Source organism: Gavia stellata, chromosome 15, assembly GCF_030936135.1.
Source record: "Gavia stellata isolate bGavSte3 chromosome 15, bGavSte3.hap2, whole genome shotgun sequence".
Classification (NCBI taxonomy): Eukaryota; Metazoa; Chordata; class Aves; order Gaviiformes; family Gaviidae; genus Gavia; species Gavia stellata.
This window is the reverse complement of record NC_082608.1, coordinates 9,211,473-9,236,100: the sequence shown is the minus strand read 5'-3', so window position 1 is coordinate 9,236,100 and position 24,628 is coordinate 9,211,473. Positions and strand designations below refer to the sequence as shown.

At 40.6% G+C, this 24,628-nt stretch overlaps 1 protein-coding gene across 1 annotated transcript; it reads right to left on the bottom strand.

The window, feature by feature from the left end:
- Positions 1–5,171: 5,171 nt before the first annotated feature.
- On the bottom strand, positions 5,172–23,337 carry SHCBP1 (SHC binding and spindle associated 1). The gene is made up of 13 exons (XM_059825086.1): positions 23,205–23,337; positions 20,786–20,956; positions 20,091–20,206; positions 18,900–19,108; positions 17,724–17,816; positions 14,887–15,120; positions 14,617–14,785; positions 13,233–13,353; positions 10,047–10,178; positions 8,997–9,115; positions 8,193–8,279; positions 7,710–7,851; positions 5,172–6,947 (listed from the first exon to the last, which is right to left on the bottom strand). The coding sequence occupies exons 1-13, from the start codon at positions 23,335–23,337 to the stop codon at positions 6,625–6,627; spliced, it is 2,049 nt and encodes a 682-aa protein (XP_059681069.1). The 3' UTR covers positions 5,172–6,624.
- Between the last annotated feature and the right edge of the window lie 1,291 nt (positions 23,338–24,628).

The window sequence follows — 24,628 nt, the reverse complement described above, 5'->3', positions numbered from 1 at the left end:
TCTCACATCACCGCACTTGCACCTAACCAGAAATGAGGCTAGGATGGGATGTGCTGCTAGCTTTCTAGCAGAAGATGACACACAACTACTAACTGGCATAAGAATGAGCTCAGCTAAGTCTTGCCCTCCTTACCTTCCTGTAGGCATTGATCAATACCTTTTGTCTGTTATTACTCCTTATCCTGCCTTAACGAGTTCTAATATGACTCTAAAAAGTGGACTTCCAGATACACCAAAAAGGTTTTAAGAAGCTATAATCCATCCTTGAAAGCAAGGCAGCTCTCCTCTTAGAAAATAGCTAGGTCACCCAGAACAGTATTCACTTTAAAATGTAACACTTTGGAACATTGACCTCTCAACTCCACTTGCTACCAGCATGATAAATACAATGATTTATATTATTACTAAAAAACTTTTAAAAACCTTATCAGACAACACTTTCAAAGCAAGCACATTGAAAAATTTAATCTCAGAAATTCTGTAAACAATGCTTCTGCTTTATTAGTAAATAGATGAAGCAAAACAAAAAAAATTGCATGACCTTCCTTCCAATTGCCCTATACAGAAGCTATATCCAGCCTACAAGACATGAAAACCTGCCAGTTTCCTTTCGATTCCTGTGTTTTAACCCTCATTGTTTTGCATATTACCCACAAAATCTATGCTTGCAAACAAAAGCCTTCATTAAGTAGTTTCAGCAGAAGATGAGGCAAAACATTACTCGAAAAAACCCTCCAGCCAGCTGGCCAAATTTCTTTGCAATGGAAAAAAAAACCTTTTGACACACAGTAACATGCTGCTGCTGGCAAGCCTGGTGCAGTGTAGTACCAAATTACCACTTTGACAAAATAGATAGATGTCATATTATCTAAAGGACAAAGGCTAGATTTATTTCAGCCCTCCTTTATTTTAGAATAAGAAACAGGCACCTTACAGCATTGATTGCTCCTCTAATTGAGCCTTAGATTAGTGTTGGTTATGCAGTAACTTTTTTCTTTGTTCCAAAAGTTAATTTTGTTGAGCTGAGTTTTATCCCCTTTTTTTCTCCATAAAGCAGGTATGAAGTCTGGGCCCATGCTCTACTCTGACTGATGAAAACAGCATGAAAGAAACTTTAAGGACAAAAACATAAATTCTCAGAGGCATTCCAGAAATGATCTTTTAGATCCTAATTTCTTTTATGAAAAGCATTTCCAGATTACTTGCAGATTAAGTGCTGAGATAAAGCATACTTACGTGAGCGTATTCCAACTAGGATATTTGTGAAGTAATGGCAATTTAAGTGTGAAATTCCAGAGAAACAGCTTAGGGAAAAGAAAAAAAGTATTCTCTGTTCCTGCATAGATCCCCCCTGCCCCCAAGGGTGGGATGGGTGGAACAGGAGCAGAGGAGATGACATACAAAAGCAGAGAACAAGACAGACCTCAGACCAGTCAGTGGCACTAGGAACAAACCACTCACATTAGATGTACTTACCTTTTACTTACCTTTAGATTCTTGCTCTGTTCAAACCAGACCTCTCCTGTGACCAGCCAATTGCCAAACCCCTTAGCTACTCACTCCAAGGTTAAGATTTCAGTCTCTTGCTTAAGGATTCTATTTTGTATAAATAATTAAATATTTATTGGAACAGAGCTGAATGTGATTCTCACACATTGCAGGTGAATGTAGTAACCACTGTTTGGACCATTTTGGAGGCAGTCTCTTTAATTTTATACTTCTGGTTTACTAAAACAGGCTTGTGATTTAATCACATTATCTGCAGGAAAATGTGACTGCTACAAGGCATAGATAAACACAAAAAAAACCTCCTGTGAGGATGAAGGTAATAGGGAAAGATTGTTAGCATTAAAAAAGTTTATCTCTCTAGCAGTCCAAGTGTATAAAACTGCAAGTATTCTTCAGACTAGGAACACGGTGTTCTGTACAATAGCTGGCTGGGTAATTCCTGATACTTTTGAAACCAGCCTGAAGAGTGAGAAATAAGGCAGTGTGGTTATCTGTAGCAAATGTAGAGCTTACCTGAAGCTCTGCAGTTCCCCTCCTTATCTGAAGTGCTGCAAGGGGCACACTGATTGATTACAGGGAAAGGAGGTAGTTATGTCAGACTTGGCTTTGCACCCCCTAATTAACGCTGAGGGGTTTCCTCCTGTTGTAACTCTCCACAAGCTCCAGGCACTGCCTCATCTCAGGGAGGAGGGGACTGCCTCTGCTACATCAGCGGCTGGTTGTGCCACAAAGGGAGGAAGATTTAAAATTAAAAGAATAATGCTGTTGAACAATGATGTAATTTTCTGACTTGTTAGGAGATGACTTCGCAAACAACCTAGCTGCTACACAAGACAGCACTTCAGACATGCCTCCCTGCTCCCTGGCACCAGGGCCTTCATCTTCTTGCCTGACTACAAGCATCTGCCTGTAATCTAGTCATCAAGGCAAAAGCTTGCTCACCACAAAAGCCCACAGGAGTCCAGCCAAGTGGCCAGGCACACCAGCAGGTCCCTGGGCCTGTAGCATCACAGCCACAGAACAACTCATTGCACCTATGCAAGGTGCCAAGAGCACCACGACAGGTGAAAGGCATGGCTAAACCCCGTCCCTGTGGGCTTCTCAGGTAACCTGAGACAGCCCTTTGTCTACATGTACTGCAGCAATATATTCCCATTTGGCAGGTACAGGAGTGGGGCATGGAGCCATTGTATGCCATTCCCAGAGAAAAATCATGGGAAAGTCTAGTACTATAGCAAAGAACATTTTCAGTTGCTCTACTGCTTATGAAGTATTCTAGGTCTTTTTCCTCCACTGATGCAAATTCAGAGTTCACAGTCTGGTGTATCTTCCCTTACACCAATAAAGTTTATCCCAATATTAAAGAATTTGTACTGGAGCAGCTCTGCAGTTTAACATAGCTAATAATTATTTTATGAAAAAAAAGGAGGTGGGTGGTGAGCTAAGAGTAATGACAAAGCTTGCACCACTTTAGCTTTACCTCCCATGTGTTTTTTCATGAAAACAAATTAATTTAAATATTGTTTAAAGTTAAGATAATATATAACCAGTTATTAATCTCTCTTTGTCTAATTAATCATTTAGTGAGTTTTAAACTAGAATCTCCAACTCAATTGATTTGCCTCAAAAGCCATTTTATATACTCTAGGCTCACAGCTACAGTTGTAAAATCTTTTGCATAGAATGTATAATTTTTATTAACCTAGATGAAGACATGAAAATATCAATGCTTAATTACCAGAATCTGTGTTGTCTAGGAATCCTTTGGGAAAAGTGGATTCAGAAAACAGGAATATAAATTCAATCTGCTGTCAGAAAGGTCAGATTAATACAATTTGTCATACATTACTGTCCAGGGTTCAGGTATGATAAGCAGGGACAAGACATGCTGCATGCAGTTTATTCCTCCTGGAAATATTTGTATGGCAGTAATTTATCTACTCAGTAAAGACATGAAGAGACAGGGAAAAGGTTAAAGACAAAGCTCAAGGTTGCCGAGCTTTGAGAAAGAAATAAATAGCAGAAAGGCTAAACAATAAAATGGGGCCAAGGCCAACTAGGTAAACCATGGGGTAAACTTAATTGCACATCCAATAAGCATAAAATGTAGTACAACAGACTAGATGCATAGGGAGAATTATTTTGCACCTGCTTAAACATTTCTTGAAACAAAGTGTTTTTACCAGCTTTTCTTTGACAGCTATGCAAGAAAGCATTCTGGAATTAGTTTCTCATTTAGGAGGCAGGGAATCAGAATTATTTAGGTTGGAAAAGACCTTTAAGATCATCAAGTCCAACCATAAACCCAACCCTGCAGAGTCCACCACTAAACCATGTCCCTATGCGCCTCAGCCACACGTCTTTTAAACACCTCCAGGGATGGCGACTCAACCGCCTCCCTGGGCAGCCTGTTCCAGTGTCTGACAGCCCTTTCAGTGAAGAAATTTTTCCTAATATCCCATCTAAACCTCCCCTGGTGCAACCTGAGGCCATTTCCTCTTGTCTGATCACTTGCAACTTGGGAGAAGAGACCAGCACCCACCTCACCACAACCCCCTTTCAGGTAGTTGTAGAGAGTGATAAGGTCTCCCCTCAGCCTCCTCTCCTCCAGACTGAACAACCCCAGCTCTCTCAACCGCTCCTCATGAGACTTGTGTTACAATGTTCACAGAGAGGCAAGTAGATCATTAGTCATCACTATAACATCAAATACCTTTAAGAAAAAATTAAGAAATTTAAGAAAATTCAAAAATGTAAGAAAAATTAAAATTTAAGAAAAATATTTAGAAAGGACAAACTGAATCTAATTTCAAACATATAATCTGCTAACAAAATGCATCACTCCGAGTTGAGTGCACAAACCTTGTGTTAGTCAACAGTTATTTCCCTTTGTATTTAAACATTTCTCCTTCTGCACTTCAAAGGGGAATTAAAGCTGCAAAATAAACTTACATTTGTCAATGACGTAAGTGATTGGAAGGACAAAACTCTGAGATGAGAAGGGTCCATTCAAAGCTTAGTCCCTTGAGGCTCAAGTGTCATCAAGACTTTAAGCACAATTTTATAATACAATTCCTGCACAAAGGAGATGACTGGAAGTTGTGCTAGCAGCCTCATCTTTTCACATTTTGCTCCTTAACCTACTGACAACCTGCACAATAGAATCACCGTTGGCGTCTGGCACAGGAACAGGCAAAACTGTGCTGGTATTGAAAGCAGAAGAGTTACATTTTTATTGGTATCTTCATAAATGTAAAGCTGAATTTTAAAAAAGGGAAGTAAGAGGCTGTCAAGAGATAAGCTAGCCTTAAAATGAAGTGCAAGAGAAAAATGCTAACTAACTACACATCATGAAGGCAGCTCGCTCAGAATTACAGTTTTGCAAAGATGACAGAGAAGAACCAAAAAATTACTTTTTAGCCCCAGTCCTTTAATAAGGATTACACTCAGGAAATAAAGGCATAACATCAAAGAATGAAATATGGCATGTGACCTGATGAACAGCTTAGGGATACTAAACTACTGCCAGTCTTAGCATTAGGCTTTCAACTTGACTCAAGTATTTCTTTATAGTCACTAAGTAGCAAACATTTATGGGTTTGTGCATGTGGAGATACTGCAATGGCATTTATGTTCATCAAAACGCAAAGGTTTGTCCTGAAGTCAAGTGTCCTGAGCAGAATAAAACGGAAGCAGAGGGCTAGGAAAGCTGCAATGAATTCTGTGGTTCACATAATGGAAAGAAATGCTTGTAAATTTCACCTTCCTCTTTCTTTCTATCAGCTGCTCACACTAAAACAAATCATGTAGTGAAGTGGATTTTCATTGTCATCTTAATGTAAGAATGGCTAGAGTGAAAAAATCTGGAGCAGACTATTCACATCCACTTCTAGGCAACGCACTCATTTCCAGTGAAGGCATACACCTGCCAAGCTACTTTCAAAAATTATTCCAAAATCAAATGGCTGTCAACACGCTTCCCTTCTTAACACCATATTTGATCCCGTTTCATAGGATGTCCCGAATCACTTAGGAGTTAGTATTTTCCTACGTACATTTCACACAACAGTTCAAAAACTGACCTACAACTCTTGAAGACAGTTTGAAGAAGGCATCTGGATTTGTAATTAAAAATCAGAGAGGCACTGAGAAGGAAGAGTCCTCAATCAGACAGTCCTTCCAATTTTTCCCTCAAAAACTAAAAATGTGCAACAGTGAGCCACTGAAGTGCCTTTGTTTTACTGAATGTTCCACAGCTGTGGGCTGGTAAGACTGCAGTGGAAAGTAATTTATTACATTTTCCATTAATTTCCAAAACTTCAGCTACCACAAGTGGCATACAGTTTTAAAAACTTTAGAATAATGCACTGAAAGGTACAGTACGAATACCACTAATAGACAGAGAGACATCTATTTTGATTTCTCTTTATTCAGATTAATGAGTTTAGTTAGATGCTGTCCTCCCTAAGGAAAAGGTGCACAGGCACTGGTAGCTGTTGGAAGTAAACAGCTGGGGACAGAAAGACACAGAAGACTGAGTGATGCTACCCTTCCAAATGCTAAGTTTTCTAGAAAATCCTTCAAGTATGAAACATGGCAGCCAACCACTACATTCCTAAGGAGAAGCATTTCACTAGCTTCTGTTCAATGTGAAAAATTAAAAAGTATGTCAATCTCTTATAGCAGTCAGCTGCAGACTAATGACACTTAAAAATATGGAGGAAAATGTACCACTAATTGCTGCACATTTGTTGTCCACTCTTTCATGACGAACCCTATCTATATTTTCTTTCTTTGAAGATTTTTTTTTTTACAATGAGTAGTTAAATAAATACACTAAAAACATGAATCAGAGAGCTAGCAAAAAAGCAGCACGTAAATTAGTAGAATACATGCACAGTCTCCATGCTAGACTTCTGTATTCTACCGTGTTATCCATACTTGCAGCAAGGAAGCAAGGTTTCCGCATGCAGTATATATCCTATTAATAAATATTTATCACATTTTAGTAACATTATGGAAGGCTAATGGAACAGGTTAACTCCTTGGAAAGCAGCAGGGAAAATAACAGCTTGTGCAAATCTCTTATTGCAATGCCATTAGGAGTCAGAACAGTCAGAAAAGAAAGGTACCAAAACTTCCTTTCCCATTCCATTTGAACTGATTGCCCACAATAGAAACAAACATTTCCTGTGACATTAAGTTGTCATCAGCTTCTGTGATTCCCAGTTCACTCAGTCTTTTCTTGTGCATCTGGCTCTTCTTTGCAGAAGTAGCCCCAAGTTCATTTGCAATTTCATAATTGCCTTCAGTTTGTTCAGAAATATCAGCTTGCTCATAAAGCTCCAACTCATCAGTTACACATTCAGGTAGTTCTTCTTGAAGGAAGTCCTCTACACAGGCTGTCCCATCACCTGACCGGGTAGGCTGTGTATTCCCTAAGTCAGGAAACAATAAGAATATCATCAAGTGTCACGCAAAACAGCCAAATCATTTAAGTCCTGGAATTAAATTTTCTTCAGGCTTAACATTTTCACCACATCCGACGCACTTTTTGGATAACTACTTAGCAACAGCCACATATTCCAAATACAGTGTAAGATGCTTAAGGAAAAGGTTTCTTCTTGAGCTGACTTCAAGTTGCCAAGCGATAGTGATAGCAGAGAAAATTACAGTGGGTTTACACATTGCACTTAGTGACAGTTCTTGAATAAGACATAATATGAGAAATACAGTTGTCACATTTTATTTACTGCACAGAAAAAATGCTGTACTGGGAGCATGTCTCAGCTGTAATGCATGAAAAAAAATGAGCAAAGAATTATCATGAACTAGAAGAGCTGTAAGAAAAGCCATATCTGCTTTCTTGCTGGTCACACTCCTGTTTCTGTATGACCCAAAGAGGCCATCAGTCATACAACTCTGTTTAGTAGGGAGCACAGATCAGATATGTAAGGACTTTACAGTGAAAGTGCACACACACCATGAAGCACAGACATTCACACTATTTCACTACTTCTCTGCAGTAAGTTCATCCGTTCGGAAATTCCAGTGTTCTGAGAGTTATGAAGATTTATTTCAGTTAAATCAAACTAGACATTAGAAAATTTAAGAGACTTGATTGTGAATTATGCAATCCAAAAACCTGGGTATACTACATTTACTAGTTTTAGAAATTTCTTATAGGAAGAGGAAAATACCTTTTGTTCTCTCTGCTGAAGCATCCTTTACATCACAGGGCATTGTTGGTCTAACCAGGACCACACCATATCCTTCGTTATTATGGATCATATTATTGACCATGGTTATCTTGGGGATGTCATAATGTTCATCTAAAAAGTTCTACAGCAAAGAAATGGAAATCCAACATATTATCTCCAGCTAAAGGGATGCAAAATATTCCAGTTTTAGGTAGAATCAGTTCTATGTATTGGCTAGAATTTTATTATTTGCCTATGCAAGTGACATCGCAAAAGGCATTTTCTTTCTGGCAGATAAGAAAACAAGTATACTGCTTTGGTGGACCAACCCAAGGCAAACAAGTACCATCATCATCATATGTGACATGTAAGAGTTCTAACATAAGGCAGCAAGGTTATAAGCCAATCTAAATGCAAATTATTTGCATTAATTCTAGCAGCTATAAGCTTTTGAAAAACAAGTACATTCTGCCTTGAACTGACCTTTATAAGTATTCCCTCCTTGCAGTGGTGTATGCCGTTGTCTAACAGCGTGCATGTACTACCTGGATATATTTCCACACCAGCACCCTACAAGATAAAATTGATGGCAGTTCACAAATAGTTCGGGCACATTTCCAATTTATCTTGACAACTCCATTGCAGATCTTTGTGTTCATCTGCCAGTTTGCACAATGCAAAATTGTGTTTACACTCCAGCTCCATGGCTTTGTTAGCCAACTTAAGCAGCAATATCCAAGGTTGAGGCCCCATGGATAATATTATTGCTGCCAGTCCATAAAAGCTCTGGTAAAGAGTAACTGCACAGCCTTGCATTACTTCCTTGTTCTTTAGTCATCCACCTCAGCACTCAAAGCCCCAATATTCTTCAACATGTCCTAATCAGAGTTCAGTTCTGTGTTTATCATCTTTCTGTAAGAATCAATGCACAAGGTGTCCAAAAAGGGCATTTCATTTGCAGAACAAATGCAAGGTTTAATAAGAAAATTATTTATGGGCAGAGAAAACAGAAAATCTCTTTAAAAGTATTGCAGAACATGAATCAGTCCAGCAATGCAATAACAATTATTTCACAGATGTTCCCTGTTACTACATCATTTTCATATCGACACACACAAATCACCATGAGACACTTCACTGGATACTACTGGAGGCTACAAGACCCCTGGGACCAATTTCTTAAACTCAGTAACATGCAGCTGTCCAAAATGAATTTGTAAACGTTCTCTCAAGAGCGACAGAAGTCACCCTGTTACTGACTGTATTATTTCCAAGCAGAAACCTTACCTTGGCACCATACAGATCTGAGTTCTTCATTAGTAGCTCAGCTGATGTTCGTATTGTTATGCCTGTAGTTTCACATTGTAACACACAATTCTCCAGGGTGGTTTTCCCATGATGGACATCTACGTACACGGAAAACAAATATTGTTAAATGAACCAGTTATGCAAAGGCAAACCCCTCCTACAGACAGATGGACTTGTAGCATTTTTGCAGTGTGATAAAATTACTATTTTAATTTTATCCACTTCAGGTTAATTTTACTGATTTGTTCATGCATGGTTTGAACTCGTGCTATTTTTCTAGTACAAGCAGGAACACTGCTGCAAAGGAGCACTAGGCAAAGATTTGTCTTAGAGGTTTTTTGGCTTTTTTTTTTTTGAAAGTGACAGCAACTATTCTTTTCATTGCATTCCTAAGAGACTTTTGAATTAATAAGATATTAAATACATATATACAGGTGTTAATAAGCATTTTAACATGTTCAAAACCAGATGTCTGTTGAGGCAAAGTATTAATTAGCCCCTTCTGCAAAGACAGAAGGCCATGGCCAATAAACTCGTTGGATACAACTTAGGATTATTTGAGCCTCAATTTGAACGTGCTGTAAGCAAAGTTCTGCACTACTTCTACAGCCCATGCCATTTCTCAGTGGAGAGCTGGCTGGGTTCAACTACAACTGAATATTGCCATGGGGGTTCTTTTGTGGAAAGAGGAATTATTTCCTTTTCCAGGTAGCCTGACACAGGCTGTGCAGCAATCAGAGTCAGGTTGCCTTAACAGCAGAAAAATGATCAAGTCAAATGATCTTACCCAAGTATAAGAATAATATACAAGAGCTACAATAGCTTGAAAGTACAAGGAGTAGAAGTTAGTTTGATGTCCACATTATAAGCAAGTAAAAAAAAAGGGGGAAGCCTTCATATTTATACCTGTAGGCCTCCTCTCTACAACATTTTGTTAAAACTAGTAAACTCTAACACTGGGTCCCAGCTTTAATTCTAACAGTAAATTATGAAAGAGTCACAAAAAGGTCAAGATGCTTTCATACTTACTTAAAATACCCTCCACAGCATCATGTTGCACTAACTTCAAACTGGAGATCCTTATATCGGCTCCTGCACAGTCAACAAAGTTGTCTCCTTTCCCTTGTTTTTCTATCACAATATCATCTGGCAGGCCATAGCCTTAAAGCAGAGGTGAAAGATGCAAGTTTCATCAATAACTGGTAACAGTCAGGTGGTCAGTACATAACAGACATTTAAATTAAATATGGAGGTTTAAAACTCGAGGTCTAATATCTTGAATAGGATTTTCCACTCAGTGGCCAGGCTACACCTTACATCCCCTCTGTACAAAGGTACAGGCACTCAAAACCAAACTCAAAAGTTACCTTACTTGAATGACACACAACAAAATGGAAAGTTATTTTAGACAGTTGAACAAAAGGGTAACTGAGCTCACATTTGCCAAGGCCAAAGTTCTCACTCCCAAAAGTTACAACAGAGCACGGAGATGCAGTAACCAAGGACACAGAGGCACCTGCAGTCTGCTTTCAAAGTACAGAATTTCACTAGAGCAGGCAGAGGTTCCAAAGAGGAAGGAAAAAGCAGTCACCACCACAATACAAGGAAGCAAGTGCAAAGCACTTCATGTTGTTAGTAAGCTTCACTCAACTTCCCTATTTAGATGAAACTTGGGTCAAATTTTAATGTTCCTGTGTTACATGGGCTTCCAGATTAATTCAGATTAAAACTTTCACAAGTATATGCCAACATTGATTTACTAAGCCATCCACAGTTGTCAGCATTCGACCACTTACAGGGAAATTTATGAGCATGTAAAGCTTTTATTGGTTGTCACTGACAAGAATCATGATAACGAAAGCAATAATGCAACGTCTATTAAAGCAGCATGAGTCCTATCGTTTTCTGAAAGCACACACAAACTCAGATAAGTGCCTGAGCAAGATTTTTAAAAGCAACCTTTTAACCAAGTACATAAATAAATACTATAAAGTGCAAGTAGAAAGGTTAAAAAGGAAAAAAAAAATCTTTGAACAAGAGTTGGCAGAAATTTTTAAAGACAGCAGATTTAATGCAAAGTTAAGTGATTGATACTTCAACACACTATACTATATAGAAATCCTTTCCCACTGCTACTGATTTATAGCCACCCCTGGAGAGGAGGTGGCATGGGGCAATTTACTTCCAGTACACAAAAAGAGAGCACGATGGGACAGCAAGTGGCTGATCTAGTTTAACTTCACACCATTACAGAAAGAGGTTGTTATCCAAGGCAAGAATTTTAGGAATAATTGTCCCACAGACTACCTGTAGTTTTTCTAACCATGGTTTTAGCTTGCTTTACACTTCACCTCTGAAGCAGCAGCTCTAGTAGTAAGAAGGAAGCCGGTGACAAGACAAAGAACAGAGAAGGAAAGAGTCACCTGCTATCAAGTGGTGTTCAATACACAACGTGGTCACGGCTGCATACCCTGCCTGTAAGCTAAGTGACTCCACAGGAGCTAAAGGCAATTGGCATCCAGTAACACTGATCACAGATTTTTAGATGGGCTGATGCTACAGGCTCCCATCCAGCTTGAACAGCTACTGTACAAGGAGAAGGGAAGTTCTTAGGTGCCTTTACTACACATTTTTGTAAAGTGTTAAAGTTATCCTTACCACGATTTCCTGCAGCTGCTACTGCTTTAACCTTATTTAGTTCTTGTAAATTTTTATTTATTCCCAACTTACTAATCCTTATACTTTCAACCTTAGTACTGACTGGCACAGCGGCTGGAAAAAAATAAAAGCTCTACTAAGCACAGTGACATTATATCTTTGATGGGTCACCCCTTCATCCCACGGAAGCCACCAAAACGGCCAGCTGCTCACATTAGTGCCAGCAAAATTTTTCTTGACGCTCCTACTTCAAAAGTTTTTGGCTGCTACGATGACACTGAAAACTTCGCTAACAGGAGTCAATAGAAGAAAATTAAATACCCTGACACGTACTCATTATTCAGAGAGTGGTTTGTACTGAAGATACATTTTTATATGCCTTGCTCCTTGAAATACAGCAAGTCATCCTTTAATAGGTGTGCTATTGCACCATTTGTATCACTGTTTCCTCAAAGCTAGTAAAGCAATAAATACCACCACACACAATTTTAGAACAATGTCATTCTTGCAGATAAATAAAGCACTTGATTGTGGTCCTTTATCCTGCAGGTGCATTGTCTATCAGCATGCATATCTATATAAATCAAACATACACAAGAGAAGGGTGAGAAAGAAAATGACACTCAAAACAAGAAGGGTAAGAAAAATAAAGTCCAGTACAACAGGAAATTAAACTCCCAGCCTTCTTCCCATTAGGAAGTTTTAACAAGATAAAAATGCAGCTAAGTAAGTATCTGAACAGCTGCACAAACCCCAGTGATATACAGATGATTACACTGCAACAGAGTGCACGCCTAAAGCATAAGAATTACACTGAGAAATGAAGACTTGTGAGGAAGAGATAACAATATATCCTAGACAAAGCAGAATTATTTCAAATATTTTGCAAGAAAAATGGGATCACATATGCTGTGTCTGTTTCTACAGAATAAATACACGTTAAATCAACAGCTCCCTCCTCTACCCATGCGCTTCACATAATGCTGATTCACATTGGTAGCCCCCACATACATCGCCGACATGCAGTAAGTGCCATACACTAAGTTCTAAGAGCACTTGGCTCTTTCCCTCTGTATTCACCAGTGCTGTACTGGCAGTGAGTCTCAGAAGATACCTCTGAAGTAGGTTAAGACATGCAAAGAAGAACAAGGACATCTCTCAAGTACTCTTAAGTTACTGGCTCTAAAAACTGAAGCCTCTCAGAATTACTTTTTTGCTTCCTAGATGAAAAAAAAAACCAAGTCCCTCATATTTCTGTTGAATCCTCTCTATTATCTATGTAATGAGGATTTATCCAGACAAATAGTTAGGAGGAAATGATGAATTTGCTATTAAATCAGCAAAATTTGCAGTTTATTGGCAGAAGTAACAATGGCTAATGAAACAGCTTACTCCATCCTTCATTAGACATGGCTCTACAAGCAGAAATAAGAACACTTTAAGGAAAAAAGCAAATGCTCCTGCCAAATTCTGCAAAAAGTAAATCCTTATGCAGAGCTAGTTTAAGACATTCAGTTTACTTTGGTTTAAGGACCTTTACGCTAGCAAACCTTCTACCTTCTAGTTCAACTGAATCAGCAATGCAGAACACGCCATCTACAACATAATGACCAGGACAGATGATGACTGTGTCTCCTTCATAACAGGCATTTACAGCTGCCAGTGGATCACTGTGAAACTGTAAAAGACAAGCAATATAATCAGCTCCTGAAGAATGCTATAAAAATGGATGCATCTATGCCCTTAAAGCTTGCTTTTCAATTAAATGTTGCTGCTTTTACTTAAAAGAAGCCCTTTTTAATGGCACCTGTAATACACAATTTCTACTTTGAATTCAAGAATCATAGCACTCTGGACAAAAACAGCCTTAAAACATTCCTTTGATGTTTGTATCCTGCCCATTCCCCCATGAGAAAACTAGGCCAGAGACACAGATTGAAGAGCATATGCACCAAAAAGCAAACCTCAATATGGCCTTGGTTTCAGGCCAACATCTGAATTGTGCCTCATGTGACTTGCCATGAATTACTGAAGAAATAGGTGACAGAAAGTAGAGAAAATGAAAACCACAAACAACTCAGCAACTAGATTTGAGCTGGTCTGAACACCCACATAACCCTTCGCTCCTGGTGCAAGTCACCCCAAAATAGAGTTCAGATATTACAGTGGCAAGTATGGGGCCCACATGGTCCTTTTACTTGCCCAAAGAGGTCAGGCTAATATCCTTCACAAATATTACTGGTGGATTCTGTCCTGACAAATAGTTCAGAAAAATTGCACATTTATTGCTTCCCATCAAATTCCAGGGTAAGCATAGTGAGAGCATTTTTCAATTGCCAAGTCAGAAAATCTGATTTATAGCTCAAAAGTTAATCCAGGACCTTCCCTGTGGCTCCATTTCGGCCATCTGTAATTCATGAACTTGATCAGAATACAGCAAGCAATTTCATTTGGGCCCAAAGAATCTAGACTATTCTTAACTGCTCAAGTGGTAAGTCCTGTCTGAATTCACTAAAACTAAACATAACTGCTCTAAAATAAATGTATCTCCTACGCAGAACTAAAGCAACAGAATGACATTTCTTTCTTCAAACTCTAGATCATTATCAGTAGCATCAAAAGACATAGATATTTCAAAACTAAATATAAATATTATGCCTTACCACGTTTCATTATAGAATTATTACAGAAGGTTTATCTCATTACTTCACACACAGGAATGAAACTGCTTGTATAGAGTACTCAGCAGACACAAATGAATTAAAAGAAATTTGTATAATCCAGTCTTAGCACCTATTGTTTAAATTACAGTGCTTTTTTTGAACTGACAAAAAATAACACTGTGCAAATATATCTTGCACATGATAAATTAACTTATTCCTCCACACTGTTTCTTGAGGAGAAAAAAGCATTAGCAGACAGACAATTGCTGTTACTGTACCTGTATTTCTAGTTCTTCACCACAAGAATCAGGGCAAAGTTTGTCCCTTATCAATGACTGCAGCAGACCTGCCATCATGGTTGAGGATACAACATGAGTGATCTTGGTACCCGTTGGTCTCAGTCCTTTAGCTTGGAGACCACTGTATTTTTGGTAGCCAAACACATACCTGAAACAAGAGCAATAAAGCCACCAGTTCTTTCTTCAGTAAAGAACATCCATGTATAGTTTTCCATATGTCCCTCCCTCCTTGCACAAACCCACAAGTACCTCAGCAGAGGATTCTCAATTAGTTTTAGCTTTTGTTTTAAGTGCTCTACTTTCTCATACAATTTTAGTCCTTCCACCATGGAGACGTTTTCTACTTCTGAGTCCGAATCACTGCTTGATATGCTGTTCCTCACATTTAAAAACTTCCTGTAAAGCTCTTCACATTGAGACAACAAGTTCTGGTAATCAGCTACAAGCCCAGAAGGCACACGGTGTTCAAGGATGTCATAATGCCTGTAATTCAGAGCAAGGGGTCAATATATTTCACATTTACAATTTTGAAAGATCAACTACAAACCCAGAGAGAACCTGAGGAGTTCTGCATCAGTACTTTAGTCAAGATTCTCTGCAGTCTGTATCAACACTGCTCAATTGTTTTTAAAAGCAGCAAAACCAAAAAACTGAAGACACAAACATATTACTTTCTAAATAGTTGCCCATCCACATTGAAAAGTTATACACAATTATCACAAACTCATTCTAAAAAAGGCATAAGCACAGCTGTAAAAAAAATAGTAAGACTTTAGAAAGTAATTAGATATAAAAATTAGCCTATTTTTAAGTGTTTATTAGCAAAACTGAAAAAATCATGTCTGAAATACAAAAATCCTATAATGTGAAGTCTCTATTAGCAACAATCTAAACAACTACCTGGACAAAAACAACAGAATGACCGAGAAAGGCATTATCAGCACGAGACGAAGATGTGAAGGCACCACATAGTAAATTTTGCATCATCCCAAGAGTATCCTCTACAAATGAAATTGGAGGCCAGAAAATGCTAGCCCAAAGTTGCATTGCCAAAGTCAGAAAGATGAGGACATCTGCCAGCTAGGTAGTGCCAAGAACTCCAGGGCCAATGATGTAGGACCAATCATGGTCGCTACAAAAAAGCTGGACAGCAATTAATGATACAAATAAAACAAGATTTAATTATTTTGCACCATTTTTGTAGGGCACCAATTGAACACAGTATAAACAGCTCCATTCAAGAGGCTACATGAAATAAGCGCAAAGACATTCCCTCAACTTTCAGAGGTTCTTTAAAGGGTGCACTTAAAGCATACTGCAAAGAGCAAGAAAATTTGTAGTCAGAGCAGTCAATATCTATACTGTTCCAATACACAGGGTGTACAGAAACACAAAGAGCTTCACAAAATTTTGGCAATGGGGTTATCAGAGGCAGAGTAAGTCAATGCAGTGTGATTAACAGCAAAAGAATTTATAGCAATATAGAAATATAAAATATTTGAAGGAAACTGAGTGTTGTACATAGTTTCGCCCTGAATGAATGATCTACATTTTAGAGCTGGTCACTATGAAAACGCATAAAACTATCTTGTTTTCTGAAGCTTTAGTTAAACAGTTCTTACAGCTTTACTTGCCTCGGAAGACTAGCACAACTTAATGTGCAGTGTAAAGATACCGTCTGTTCTCATTAAAATAGTGCACATCAGACACCTGAGAAGTTTAAAGCATCGTATGTTTCCATGCATTGAAGATTAATGTTATTTCTGAACTCACACATCAGTGCTTAGATCACAACACAGGATAGCACCAACATCCGTGTAGCTTGGAGGACAGACTTTGTATCAAGCATGGTATGGAAGAATAAGGATAACATTTACTTTTCTGCTTGAAGACATTGTTTAAGCATTTTGGATTCTCGCTAAAATGGCTGTAAGGCCATGCACAACGTTAAAAAAATAAAAACATTATCCCATGGCACATGATTGCATTCTGGTTTCACTCCATGCAAAGTCTCCATAAGGCTCCGAAAACTCAACAACAGAATACCCATTTGCTGGAGCATACAAGTATAAACAATTCAGAAACATGTACAATTTCCATATATAACATTTCCTTCTAAGTTGTATGATATCAGAAAAATACAGGCATATCAGAATCCTCAAATGTCACATTGCATCCTCTTTGAAAGAGAGGCCCGCTGCTACTTTTATAGTGTGGATAATTACACTCTTTTTGTAAAGCACATGTAACATGCTACATTCTAGCACATGTAATGCTGTATTCTAAATAGCATTTCAGGGTAGGTTATAAATATTCACTGATGTAGTACCCCAGCATCACAGCAGTATCAAACCTGGATCTGAATGACACACAAACTTGAGGATACTCATGAGGCTAAGTTAGAGTAAGTAAAGAAAAGGAATTGAAAAATAACTCTCATGGAAGACTTAAGAAAAAACATAGTGTGTCAAATCTCAGGGGAAAACCTACAGTAAAAATCACTCTTCAATTATTTGTTCCAGGTGTGTCTTACAGTGTGCTTTGGTTATTTAGCACTCTCAAAAATATAATCAGATTGTGTCCTTGTGCACTGCTTCAGTTCCATATGGCAGGAGGGCATTAAAAACCCACCTTCAGAAAACCTAATGCTGACTAAACCCACTACAGAAAGAAATACATACATTCCTCCTTCAGCATGACCAACTTACAAGTTTTTGTTTACATTCAGTTCCATTCTGGTTCTTATTCTATGCCCAGAGGTATGAGAGCATCCCACACTATCTTTAACCAGGATTACAATTCCCATGCCCGCCCTTTGAAGGAGGCTATAGCTGGGTTTGGAGCGCCATCTGATGGAAGGTCAAGGATTACAGGGAAAAACTGAGGGTTCAGACAACAAGAGGCAACCTCAGTTGCAGCCTCTTTCCATACAAAATTTTGACCATCAGACAGTAAATGCTGTTAGAATAAACTTGCTTCGATTTACTAGTGAACAGGGTTTTTTTCAAATCTAGGTGTGTGTCACTATTCCCACATCACCCTTTCCTGTGGTTCTACCCTAATAATATCAAAGGTGTTGCACTTACAGTCTCAGTCGAGGCTCAACACATCGCACAAAGTAATCAAAATCATCCTCCTCCTCCTCATCCCAGGTCCTCCAGATGCACTGGTAGAAGAACCTTTTGAAGCAAAGTACGCATTTAATCACACAAAGGAGGCCACATTTACCTGAGCAGAGACAACAGCACTGGAAACACAAATGTAACCAGTTCGAGAATGCATCTCAAAGCATCACCTCTCTCCAATTCCATGTTACTGTCCTGTAAACTATTTAGTATATACTGAAGTTATCTTTCTTGTCTGTTGTTTACCTGCATAAAGAGTTTTATTTTGTGTATCTAAGTTCAAAATTCATAATAGCCTGAGTCCCACTTTCATCAAAACAGGGTGAACAGCTAAAAGCTGGATTTGAAAACAAGACTTACACTCTGAAGATCCTAAGGCTTTTTGGTGATTTGGTTTTGGCCAGGCATCCTTCAGCTAAGCTTTGTTTATGACAACGAGTCTGTCACCTCAATCATTCAAGCTTACATCTCTACTACTGACTAATTCTCAACAGAATGCCTCTCTTCTCCCTTTTTCCTCCCACACCCATCACTTCTGAAACAGCCCATTTTCTAGATGGGAAGGTCATTCCTCGTATTTTAGCTTTTTCATCCAGTTCTACTGCCTATTTGTGGACAGCTTTCAACCAGCATGTAGTATTGAAAGCAAAGGAGATGGAAAAGAGACAGAAATGGAAAAGAAAAGACACCTGAAGAATGAAGAGCAAATTTAGGGGAGGAGGCAAAATGCAGAAAAAAGAAGAATGGGACAAAAAAAGGAAAAAATCCACCAAAATGTTATAGAAGAGCAAAGAACACTGCACTAGAGCCAGCAAGGTGATACAGCCCAAGGAAATCTGGGGTGGAGAAGAGAGGGAAAACAACACAATTCCCCCCTTCCTCTCTTTTGACACAGAAAGCAGACTGACAAGCTGCAGCTAAATGTACCTTGTGACTGTGTGATTACCTGTAGCTACAGAGGACACCACAGATTTTCTTTGTGAGCAGTCTCCTCATAGTACCAGTCATCAGATCTGCTTTGGAAAGCTTGGCTTGTGGAGCTGCCAGCATGACCACAAGAACTCAGGGCACCACTCTTTGGATACTACCAGAGTGTAATTGTTCAAGACAAAAATTAAACCTTGAGCATTTTCCTACCTGACATGCTCTACAGCTAGTGCTGTCTGGTCAAACTCTCCTGACTCATCATACACAACCCACAGCTCCTGCAGTGGTATCTGACGCTCCTTCAGCTCCAAGAGTTCCTGCATGCACTCCAAGGTAAATGTGCTATCCTGTGACTCGCACAGGAAAGGCTTGCTGAGTTGCACAACTGCTTTCAGAGCCGAGTAATCCACATCAACAACCTGTCAGAACAAATAGTTCGTAAGATTTCTCAGAATGCTAGATACAGCTGAGGAAAGCTAACATGATATGCATAAGTCAGCAAGCCATACCGCAAGTGACAGCTGACCCACACAAACCAACGCACATTGCATAGTACAGCGAAGGCAATCTATTCAGCTGAAGTGATAACCCCAGAATTCAGCTTCTTGGAGCCACGCATCTAGAGCCTTTTCCACATTGAAAACTTCATTCAAGTCCCTCATAATACTCATACAAGGCCAGTAAGCTGCTTCCCTATTTTGTTTTTTTTTAAAAAAAACAGGCAAAGGCAGTATCCTCTGACTCAAATCAATACATTACAGTTCTTAGGGACTCCTTTGGGGCTCGTTTTTCAAAGTGCCTACAAGACACAAACAATCCAAAGAGTTAGTCTGGGACAGTGAAAGCCATTTTGTCACTAATTGGGCTGAAAACCTGAGGGGGTGCAAAGTTTTTCCCTCTTCAAACATGTAATGGAACTGCAAGTTTGAACATCCAAGGTTTGAACAAAGATGTACAACTTGGACATTGAGAAAAGGAGTATCCCAAACCAGCAATCCTCAGTGGGTTTATGACAGGAGTATGCAATGTGGAAGTGCTACTGCCAGTAGCAAGGTGGGTTAAAAGGAAGAATTTTACTGACAAAAACTGACAAATGATCAGAGCCTGATATTTGAAAAGACTACATTACAACAGCCAGCTCTGGGCTAAGTACTTATCCCCTCTGTGCCCACAGAGTTCTACGTCACGGCTCACTCACACTGACTTGGTGTTCCCCCTTCCAGTTTCAAGCAAGGAGCCCTTTGAAAAAATTCCTATTGCTCTAGCCATCACTGGCTATTAGATATGAAAACATTACTATTTTCTACCAGCTCATAAACTTCATAGATAAATCATCTGTCTGTTACAGAGGTAATTTATGCTAATTGGAGACAAATGCCTGAGCAACTGCATTCCATTTACCTCAACAAGGACCTGAAACACATTAGTGCGCCAGACTGCCTGCCATCCAGATGGTTCAAGGACCTTCTCCAGGTACTCAGCTGTGAATTCTTTCACCTCAGAAGCTTTGCAGTCAGCTAAAAAGAAATTGAAGACAGTACATTTATGCAAGGAAAGAAAGACAAGTCCTCCAGATCATTGGAAAATGAAAGTCAACACAGTTGAAATGTTCCTTTACCACATCTAAAAATCAGACTTTGTTCTGTTTTGCTCATGATAACTGTCAGCATTTTGCTGTCTCTCTCAGTACTGAGCAAGCTGGAGAGTCATCTGTTTTGTGCTTCTCTGGAAGAAGAGATCCAGTGCCAGTGGTATTAAATAGCTAGCCTGTGGCTTATGTTAAACAGTCTTACCACACACAAAAAAGTTCTAGTAAGATCAGTTAAAACAAGGCACAGATTCCACTATTAGCACCTTTTCCTTTCAATTATTCAGGTTTTACTTACTTATATTAAAACCATTGCCTCCTGGTCCACCAGCTAGAGCAGCTGAGGTTACAGCGTAAGTGATGGTAGTACACTGCATCTTTTCTAGTCCCCGTTATTAAGAGCATCTCACAGTTTAATATGGAATTGACTCCATTTAAACTGGATCATTTAAACAGTCACTACAAGAAACCTGAATACACGTTCTTTTTCTACGAAGAAATTACTTACCCAAGATGTAGTCCTGGTAAGCTTTAAATCGCTCGTAAAACAAAAGGTGATCGGTGTGAAAAATATCTGGAAAAAACACGTTCCCATCTGGCACAGTCCTTCCTAAAGCAGTCCCTGGCTTGTCACGACTGCCATAATCACTACAAGAATCATCATCTTCCTGGAGCAGATCTGGGGAGAGGAGTAGGAACAAAGCTAACCCCACAAACTGTCAGTTCAGTGCAATCATCACTCACTTTTCTATTCACAAAGAATCCCTGTTCAGCCCAAGATTATCATGAACCTGCTTTCTACAACACATCTTAAATTATCCTTGGTGAAGAGACTATCTTACTTGGTTATTTGTTCTCTTCTTCAGAATATTTACCCTGTCCCAAAAGAGGATCTCCCTGTTTGTTGCCACCTGCCCTGAGCTGCAGTTACATGCTAATTTACTTTGTTCTATATGTAAGATCTAAAATCCTTTAGGTATTACATTACCATTCATGTACATATTATGCCTTGTTAGTACACTGTCTGCATCACCCAGACGTGATATCAAGCAATAATACAAATTATTTTGGAACATGTATAAAACCAGCTGATCCCACACACAACTGATCAAAATTAATGCATAGGATCACTGTGAGCAAAGAGCAAAATATCAGTAAGCTGCATAAAAAACCTGCAGATACTAGTCTCGGCTAAAGATGTGTTTTCACAGTTGCCCTTTCGTTCTCTTAAGTTTTTTTCTTGTTCTTCAGTACAAGCATTCTTTTTGTATTTTAATAAACTAACAAATAATGATTTCTCCACACCTGAAGTCTCCACAGAAATTCTAAGCAACATATTTAGACAGAAGGGTTGTAATTTTTAGCCTGCTTAAACGGACATTGGCTGAATCTTTTCTTTGAAGGGCTCGATGCAATGATAGAAGTCTCAAAAAAGTGTCTCTACCCGTGTTCTCATTACAAACTCAGTGAACTCAGTCACTGTTGGTCTTACAGTATCTCTCAGGCCTGGTCATCGATAAGTTCAGCAAATGTTAGAGATGACTGCAGTAAACCAAGGGTGATGATTATTCAGGTCTTTTTTTTAATTAATGTAACAGCTCAAGACACCCTCATTGTCCATAACTTGATTCTTTAACAATCTATAGGCCTCTGCATTTTCATTAGACTGCAGTCTGACCTTTACTATATACCTAAAAAAAGAAAAAAATCACATTCTATTTCTAACACATCCCTTACATTTCAGGATGTGTTACGAAAGCTAGCAGTTTTGCCCTCAAATTTGTTAAAGTTCTCACATATCTGGGGCCAAACTCAACCAACAAAACAAAAATCACAACCAGTGTATAAGCCAATTACAAGTGCTTAGACAATATAACTTTCCTTTGTAGCAGAACCACTGTAATATCATGTAAAGAAAGGAAATGAAAAGGTAATTTTAATCAAGTATGATTTATGAATTATTTTAAGATTCCTGTAAAACTGTAGCTATGCTACATGTACACTGTAAATAAGAATTTTTTTCCTACACACCCATAATCAAATCCAGCAACTATGATAGCAATACCCTGTACAAGCCACACTATGAATTCCAGAGCACAGCATATGTTCCAAAACAAGCCATTTAATTTAGCTTGCTCTTTGTTTACAAGCTGCAAGCCTATAACCACTTATCAATAATGACCTGGCACTGAGCAACGATACTCAGTAGATATTAAAAGCACCAATATTCCAATATTGCGCTATTAAAGCAGAGGGCAGGGGAGTCACTTCAGGGAAAGCATTTTTCTTGTCAGTGTTTCAAACACGTACATGTTCCTGGACGCTGATTTAAATGCCTGTGGTGTGCACCTGAGACACACACCGTAAGTCCATAATCAAAAGAAAAAAAAAATTTCACTTCACTGTGTTTATTTCCAAAGACACCCCTACGTCCCGTCGCAGGGCACCACTGCTAGCCCGGTTCCCACTGCATGCACCAGCAGCCTTACGAACCGTGCCCGCTGCCTGGGGAAGGCCCTGGCCACCGCAAGCCCCCGTACCGGCACCTGCACGGGGGCTGACTGGACACAAGAAACTTCTTCCCCGTTCGGGCGGCCAAGCAGCAGTGCAGGTTGCCCGCGGGGTTGTGCAATCTGTCCGTGGCGGTATTCAAGCCGCGGCCGGAGCAGCTCGGAGCGGCCTGCTCTGGCCTCACAGCCTCTCAGCCGCAGCGCAGCCTCCAGCGTCGGCTTCCGCAGCCGCCGAGCCGCCGCAGGCAAACCGCGCCTCCCTGCCTGCGCTGCCCTGAGGCGGGGCGGACGGTGCCCGCGGTGCCCGCGGCCCTCCTTTCCCTTTCCGAGCGGCGGCGGAACCGGGGCGCGCCCGGCCGTAGGCGGCCCCGCGCCCTTGCTCCCCGCGGGCCGCCGCCCGAGACAGGGAGCCCCTACCTGGCTTCGCCTCCTCGGCGCGCTCCTGTGGGCCAGCGCTGCTCACGGCCGGCAGCGGGGCCTGACCTCCTCCCTGCGGTCCCGCCGCCTGCGCGCCCTCCGGCAGCCGCAGCTCCAGCGCCGGCTCGGCCATGCTGCCCGCCCGCCCCGCGCGGCGCCGCCCGCTGAAATTTCAAACTTCCCCGGCAGCTAACCCGCTGTGACGTCACCGGCAGCGCCCGCTCTGATTGGCTAGCGGCAGCCGCGGGCGAGTCCGGCCGCCACGGGAGGGCGGCAGCGCTGGAACCGTTGCGCGGCGGGGCCGGGTCGGGGCGCGCCGCCTCCGCGCGGCCGTTTCTGCCGGGGTGGGCGGTGCGAGAGTGCCCGCGGGCGCGTCCCCGCTGGTCGGGCGTGAGGCCGCGGCGCTGCCCCGCTGGGTGTTTCTGTTACCCGCAGTTGTGCCCGGCGGCGGGGATGACCGTTGACCGGTACTCTCCCGGTTTCCAGAAGGCCGGCCGTGCTTCCTCTGGAGCAGGGTAGCAGCCGGAGAGGTCGGAAACGGAAAAGAACGCTTAAAAACTTCCCCCTGTCAGTCATAACCAAACCGATAAATTGGGTCCGTGCTTAGGCAAAACACACAAGTGCCGGCGAGGGTGGGCAGCGCCTCTCCAAAACAGAGGTTTGCTTCCAGAGGGGTCTCTGTCCCTACGGAGAGGCGCTGCCGCAGCGCACTGAGAGAAGGATCAGTCAAGCACGGGCGCAGAAATGTTAAAAAAAAAACAAAACAATCCCCCCCACCCCCCCAAAAAAAACCCCCACGTAATTCACTGAGCCACTTCTTCACATAACTCCAGGGAGACACGCTCTGCTCTTAGCTCTGACCAGTTGCTACACAAAAAGCACCTCATCAAAACTGAAAGCACAGGTTTTTTCCCCCTCTCAATTTCTCAGTGCTTTCGACTTTGTGTCTCATCATCTTAGCATCAGCATCTCCCATTTCTGTCTTGACATCCCTTCACAACCTGTTTCACGACCCAGCTCTTGTCTCCAAGCCACTGCTTGTGTTTTGAGCTCTTACCACAAGTGCCCCTAAGGATTAAAGTCAAAACGATGTAAGTAAGGTTGAGCTAAGCAGTTGGAGGACATTAATATTTAACTGAGCAGATATTTAGCAAAGATGAGGTGACTGCAGGTCATTACAGGATCTGGGGACAGGCAAGAACTGAAGAAAGAAAAAAAAAAAAAATCCAGGATGCTCCAGGAAGAATAAGCAGCTCTCTGTGCAATGTAGTTCAAAAGAAACAGAGGATCAGCGTCCTGTGACAGAAGACAACCCCGCAGATCTGGGTAGCACAGACCCTGTTCATGGAGCATACCTCTGGCAATGCTGAAGCCAGGTATGTAGGATTGCCACTGCAGGCCTGACTTTAGAGAGCTGCTCCTGG

What these genes read in the sequence shown, in the direction of transcription:
- SHCBP1 (XM_059825086.1), bottom strand. Translation starts at nt 23,337, where the DNA reads ATGGCCGAGCCGGCGCTGGAGCTGCGGCTGCCGGAGGGCGCGCAGGCG. An exon ending in GTTGAGCCTCGACTGAGACT is followed by an intron (nt 15,121 to 17,723) that starts GTAAGTGCAACA and finishes TCTGAATTACAG; the next exon opens with GCATTATGACATCCTTGAAC. An exon ending in ATTGAGAATCCTCTGCTGAG is followed by an intron (nt 14,786 to 14,886) that starts GTACTTGTGGGT and finishes CTCTTGTTTCAG; the next exon opens with GTATGTGTTTGGCTACCAAA.